At 37.4% G+C, this 6,682-nt stretch overlaps 1 protein-coding gene across 1 annotated transcript; it reads right to left on the bottom strand.

Moving 5' to 3' along the window:
* Positions 1 to 990: 990 nt before the first annotated feature.
* On the bottom strand, positions 991 to 4,198 carry LOC126698503 (60S ribosomal protein L14-1). The gene is made up of 5 exons (XM_050395780.1): positions 4,053 to 4,198; positions 3,691 to 3,792; positions 1,971 to 2,100; positions 1,786 to 1,898; positions 991 to 1,219 (listed from the first exon to the last, which is right to left on the bottom strand). The coding sequence occupies exons 1-5, from the start codon at positions 4,053 to 4,055 to the stop codon at positions 1,163 to 1,165; spliced, it is 405 nt and encodes a 134-aa protein (XP_050251737.1). The 5' UTR covers positions 4,056 to 4,198; the 3' UTR covers positions 991 to 1,162.
* Positions 4,199 to 6,682: the final 2,484 nt, after the last annotated feature.

Consider the following 6,682-nt stretch of genomic DNA (forward strand, 5'->3'; position numbering starts at 1 on the left):
TTTTCTATATAAAGAAGAATAAGTAATAATATTATTGAACTACTGTACTCTTACTGAGAAATTATAGCATTGTATTAACAACGATGATGACAATGTCAATGATGCATTGTATTGGCAATGCTGATGACAACGTCAATGATTTAATGATGGTTATAATACGATGTCCTTATTAAATTGGTGGCATAGTGGTGTGGTCACTGCAGAGATGATGATGACCACCGCAATGCGCAATGGCAGCGGCAACAATAATGTTAACAGTGACAACAAGTGGAGGTGACATCAATGGTGCTGGTGACAACTAGAAAATTAATAGTTACGTACATGAGTTGATAACGTTGGTAAACTTTGTACAATTGACACCTCTATGAAATTTGGAACTTCAAAATTTGGATACTTAGAAATTTTCAAATTTAATATTCCATAGAAGTGTCGCTTCTATGGAATTTGGAACTACTTTCGCTTCACTATAAAATATTTAACTGAAAATATTTTTAACATTTTACTATGTTTCATTGTAAAATTTGACCAAACTTGAAAATGCTTTACCTTTAAAAATTTGATAAAATATTATTCAAAAGCACGCAGTGGCCTGATCATTGGTTAGGCAAGGTGTAGTTGGTCCAGTCGTCGGAGCCAGTGCTTGGTGACAATGGTCCGATCACTAAGTCTCCAACGCTGACAGTTTTGGTAGTTTATACTTAAAATTTTACATGTAACATCAAATATCTAAATATGTTGTACATGTTTACATTTGAAAATATTTTACAACAAAACAAATTGGGCAAACCATTCATCAAATGAGGGAAATTACTCCTAGAAATTCCTAAAATTTACAATTTTGAGTAAAATCCTACCTTATTCCTCACACAAACAGGCAAACAGAACATAAAAGAAAGGGGAAAAGATCATAGGAGTATTAAAAAAAAAAAAAAAAATTCTAAATGTCTAAAAATTTCATGGTACCATCACAAAGATCAGGGAGAAGAGACAGGTGCAGAAATTTTTTATAATTCATTAATAGTTCCTAGAGGTCAAACTTCTCATAATATCCATGACACAAACACCAGCTAATTGGTTCACGCAACTAATTAAAACATAGATGAAAACAAACCAAGAACTAGTTCAAACAAGATCCAACAAAACCATATTAAATTGAACCATATTAGGCTGCACTTTCTTTTTTGAGTTTTGCAAGCTCCTGCCTGACAATTCCAGCCCTCTGCATACACAATAATAGAGCAATTAAAATCATAATATCCCAAGAAGTTGAAGAACTGACAATTTAATTCTACAATATCAAGTATACTAATTTACTATGAGAAAAATGATCTGGGAGCTCATAGTTCAATAGGCATGAGCTGGGGCACCCACTGATTTTTAGCATTGCAACATTTCAGACTATAAGGAAAACAAATGCTAGGGTTAAAAATTATATAGCTCGTGATCATGCGGACATGTGTTCTTCATTAACTACCTATAATTAGAGGTCCATCATATAGATCTCATTATAGGGTTTGCATAAACTTTTGTTTGATGCTTGTAGATATGAAATTATGAAGTAGGTGTACTACATAAATATCATGGGTTCCAGTCCTACTCAGCCTCCTAAATTAGGCATATGACTCCTGATGGACGATGTCTATTGTGGTGGGGCTAAATGCTCAATTCTGACCCAAACTGAATCCAAAACTATAAATGGTACAGTAAAACATTCCTAGTTTTTCATAACCACACTATTGCAAAATGAGGATTAGAGCAAGGTATACTAATAGAACAATTGCAAACCTTGATTTTTGCTAACATTATCTTGAACCTATCAAAATCATTAAGTGAGGCCCTTCTCTTCTGCACAATCAACTTCCTTCCCCAGGAACTGCTCTCCCATTTGTTCTTCACATCTGCCATCACAGTATATGTGAGTTCCAATTCAGGAAACAAGAAATAGGTAACAGATACATCTTAACACTTACCAGCAGCCTCCATGGCCTCAACTAAAGTCTTCTTCTTTGGAACCCTCTTGATGTCAATCTTAATATCAGTGAGTGAAAGCCTCTTTAAGTTCATTTGTGTCCTCACCATATCAGGGGCATCAACAAGAGCCTGTAGCATAAAAGTACCAGAAATTATAACTTGTACGACTTTGGAGATAGTGAATACCTCGAAGACCATATATCTCAATCAAATCATATCAATAGGATTGGTGATTTGAGTGCCATATGTTTTATATGAGGAAAGAATTGATTGACAAAGCAGACATTTTCTTTATTGATAAGTTACATGAGCACAGAGTGAGTTTTGAACCCACAAACTCACCCTCCACCTAGCACTTGCAAGGGAAGGAGGTGCTAGTTGAGCTAGAGCTCATTGGCATCGACAAAGAAAACATATGTTTGTAAGAAGAAAGAATTGATTGACAAAGCAGGCATTTTCTTTATTGATTGTTACAAGAGCACAAAGTGAGTTTTGAACCCACAAACTCACCCTCCACCTAGCACTTGCAAGAGCAGGAGTTGCTAGCTGAGCTAGAGCTCATTGGCATTGAAAAAGCAAACATATATTTTATAAGAAGAAAGAATTGATTGACAAAGCAGAAATTTCCTTTATTGATATGTTGCACGAGCACATAATGAGTTTTGAACTCACAAACTCACCCTCCACCAAGAACTTGCAAGGGGAGGAGGTGCTAGTTGAGCTAGAGCTCATTGGCATTGACAAAGCAAACATTTGACAAGTAGCATTGGATGTTATAGAAGAATTACACCAACGAAAACAAAATCTGCTACACATCTTCCAGGCTACCTTGCTAAGAGGTACGTGGCTTAGATGCACAAATGAATGCACCCCGGACAAAAGGAAACAACATGCACTGCACATTTTTTGAGGTTCAGGCCACCCCACCTAACTAGATGTACATAGAACATGCAAGTGCAACCACTGCTGGAATTTTCCCCTTCTTTAATATACACACACAATACCACGAAGAAAAGGGCAAGGAGTGATACAACACACATCAGTTCTAGGCTTTATCACAAAGCCGTACAAAATGGTCATAGCTCCCTCATTCAATAGGCATAATAACGAGGTGTGAATAATCTACCACAGACACATCCAACACCTTTTACCAAATAAGATGAAAACTTCCCACCCTCCACCCCACCCTTGTTCTTTTCCTTCAACGGTGGTAGGGTGTGTGGGTGAATATAGTTTTTATATGTTTAGTGCTTTAGGCCTTCTATTGTGATAGTTTAAAAAATAATGCTACATAGCATAATTGCATCGTTTTCACAGAGACCCAGCATAATAATAAAAGAGGGGGGGGGGGGGGGAGGGGAGTGCAGAAGAAAGCTATCACAGAAAATTGTAAATTGCCAAAAAAAAAAAAATTGTAGCATTTCATTATCACTTTGTCAAACAAAATTACCAACTTTTGCACTAACCCAATTACCAGGACCGAAAAAATATTACATTCCACAATTGATTCCTTCTTTTACCATTTTTTTCACCGACTAATCTATCAAACCCCTGTTACGACTATCTTTCTAAGACCATTACTTTTTTTTCCTGCTGTGGCATATAATTATTAGTCCCCTTTATCAATGCAACATAAAATTTGACCCAAAACATACAACTTCAATGAATAATAAAAACAAAAGCAACATAAATAAACTGCAACAGAAAAGAAAAACATACCCTATTCTGGTCGACAACATCGACAATGACAACAAGTCTTCCATACTCCTTCCCATAGTTCACAAGCGCCACTCTTCCAATCTCCACAAACCTCCTGAACGGCTACAAATTCAAACCCAAATACCCAAATACAAAATTGTTCATTTTACCATACATAAAAAAAATAACCACAATGCATTGCACGGTGCTTACACACACACACACAAAACACATGTACCCTATAACTTAAAACTGAACAAAAAACAAAATTGATAACAAATAATCAGCTAAGAGTTACATGAAAAAGTAGCAGAGTTGATTGTAATGTAGTTCTGGTTTCTGGGTTTTCTTGGGAAACAAACAGAGGGTTAAGAGGAACATACCATTGTGTTTTTCCTGGGATCTGAAGGAGTGGAGACGCTGTGGGAGGGAGGCAGAAGAGGCTTTGCAAAGAAAAGAAATAGTAATAAGTAGGGTTTTTCATAACGGGTAGTGATTCCATGTGGTTCAACCTATGTGGACTTTAACACGTGTCTTCAACGGATTGCTACATAATTTGTTAGTTTGGTTTAATTTTTATTCCCCTTGTTTTTAATAAATTCTGTCTCGGTTTTAAGGAACACAAGTTCATATTCTTAAAAAAAAAAAAAAAAAAAAAAAAAAAAAAAAGGAACACAAGTTCATTTGTTTTCATTAGGAGTAGAGAATCTTTTAAAAATGGTATCAACAATAATTCTATATAAAAAGTAATGATTTAATTTCAATTTGCTACAATAGCAAATTGTGAAAAAAAAATTGTCTCTTTTTTATTTTTATTTTTTGTGTGTGGATGTGTTTTTTTTATAATGTCATAAAAAAATAGACTAAATGCAAAGTACTTTATAATAAATTTGGTATCATTTTGAATTTTTTTTTTTCCCATGATGATTATAAATCTGATATATCATATGTGGTCCCTAAGGTTCAAAAATTTTAATTTTACTCCTTATCATCGAACACTATTTTTAATCAAGTTTTTTGTCTGTTCTTTCTTATTAATGATGTGGTTGCCAACTAAAAAAAAGTTTTCTACAACCAAATAAAATCTTACAATATTTTTCATGACAAGTTAACGTGTTAGCTTATCATTAATCAAAATAAAATTAAACTCAAACCTATCACAATTCAAAACAATGTTGTAAAAAATATAAATGTCAAATTTTGTTGTGTTTATAAACTTTCTCAAGCTTATAATAACATATTTTAATACACTAAAATTATGTGATTTTAAACATGTTAGAAAAAAATGGTTTATTTTAATAAAGTCCATAACTCTTACCACCCCCCACCAATAACCGCTACCTATAAACACCACATTTGCAACCCTTATTTAAATGTGTTGAAGAGGCAAAATCTTCATTTTGGTTGTTCGATCTTCCAATTCATCATTGAAAATAAATTTAGAAGTTCTAACAATCAAAACAACATATTATGTGTGTTGAGGGCCATTTATGGAAGCCCAGCAGACAGGAAAGCCCAATAATGAAGGCCACAAAGAATTGACAAGATAAATTGCAAAAAACCCATTAGGCCCAAGCGGCAGGAATAATGGATCACAAGCCCAACAAATATACAAATGGGCCTTGAAAAGGCAAGCGGGCTCAAAAGAAGCCAGGAAAGAAAGAAATAGCATCCCATGGGCAGAGTATGAGTTAGAAAAGTGAGAAAGGGTCGCCACAGACCCAAGGCAGTGCAAACTAAGAGAGTAAGGGATTTCTGGCAGGCCCATGAACCCCAAAGATAAGGATAAGGTTATTGGGCCGGGGAAGCCCAATGAAGTTAGTAAAAAGCCCGTGGGAGTGTGGAATTAGCAAACGGGCCGAGGAAGCCCAAAGAAAACAATTGGGTCGTGGATGCCCAAAGGGAAGCCCAAAGGGACAGAGGAGCCCATGAGTAGAAAGCAAAACAGTGCCCATAATAGGCCACTGAGACAAGGAATAAGCGGCTGGCCCAAAAGGAGGTCCAGTAGGATTAAGTTATTACGGCAGGAATGACAATTCAACGTGGCAGGCAGTAAAGAAAATCAAAAGTGGGCTAAAGAAATGAAAAGCCCATTATCATACGAGGCTCAGCTCCTGAATGGAGCGAAAAACCAAAGGAAAACCCGAAAGGCCAGGAAACGCAGACGGAGAGTCTCCAGGTTGTGGCAAACGCATAAGCAGCAGGCAGACTCTTGGACAAATTTGAAAGGGAAGCACGCGCATGACCCAGGCACCACCAGCTTGTACCCAGCCAATATAGGACATGGTGGGGCCATAGGCCAGAGGTAAGAGGTAAAGGAGGGTGTGGTTTGGTGGTGGGGAGAGGGGAAAAGATCTATTTACGGTTCCTGCCCAAGCCTCTTTTGGGAGGTACGTCCTGCTGGGATGATAAACCACCCAAAAGAGGCAATTTGAGGGGGAACCGTTGGGTGCATGCTCTAAGAGTGGAGAGAGAAGGCATTAATATCGTGGCAGAAAGAAATGCTACGACACACAGAGGAATAAAACAAATCCGCCTCTGTCTAGCGAGGGTGGGTGTCGCACAGTGTGGTCGGCAAGTACACCTAGACCAGACAAAGGCGGTTAAGGGGTAAGACCGTAAAACACTAGCCACGGCAGGCGCTACAAAAAGGCCCTTGCCGTGCCCTGTAAAAGGGGATCGAAAACAGAGCACATTTTCAGAAGTGAAAGGAAGAAACAGAGCAAGAGAGAAAAGAAAAAAGATAAGAAAGAAAAGAAAGGAAAACTAAGAAAAATGGGAGTTATTTCAAGGAGGGCATGCACCCATAGATCGGTTTCTCTCTCTCCCCCTTCAAATCTTACCTGCTTCAAAAAACGTAAACAAGGACCATCTTCCTTTTGGGCAGCAACCATTCAGGTCCGACTCCCTCAAAGCCATTAATCCCCACGGCAGGATCCTTTTCCTGGGGGGGTTATTCGCGTTGAAAAGAGGCGTTCTTTCCTCTTTGGCCTTGCTGTGGCAGACAGTTTAA

Source organism: Quercus robur, chromosome 9, assembly GCF_932294415.1.
Source record: "Quercus robur chromosome 9, dhQueRobu3.1, whole genome shotgun sequence".
Taxonomy (NCBI): Eukaryota; Viridiplantae; Streptophyta; class Magnoliopsida; order Fagales; family Fagaceae; genus Quercus; species Quercus robur.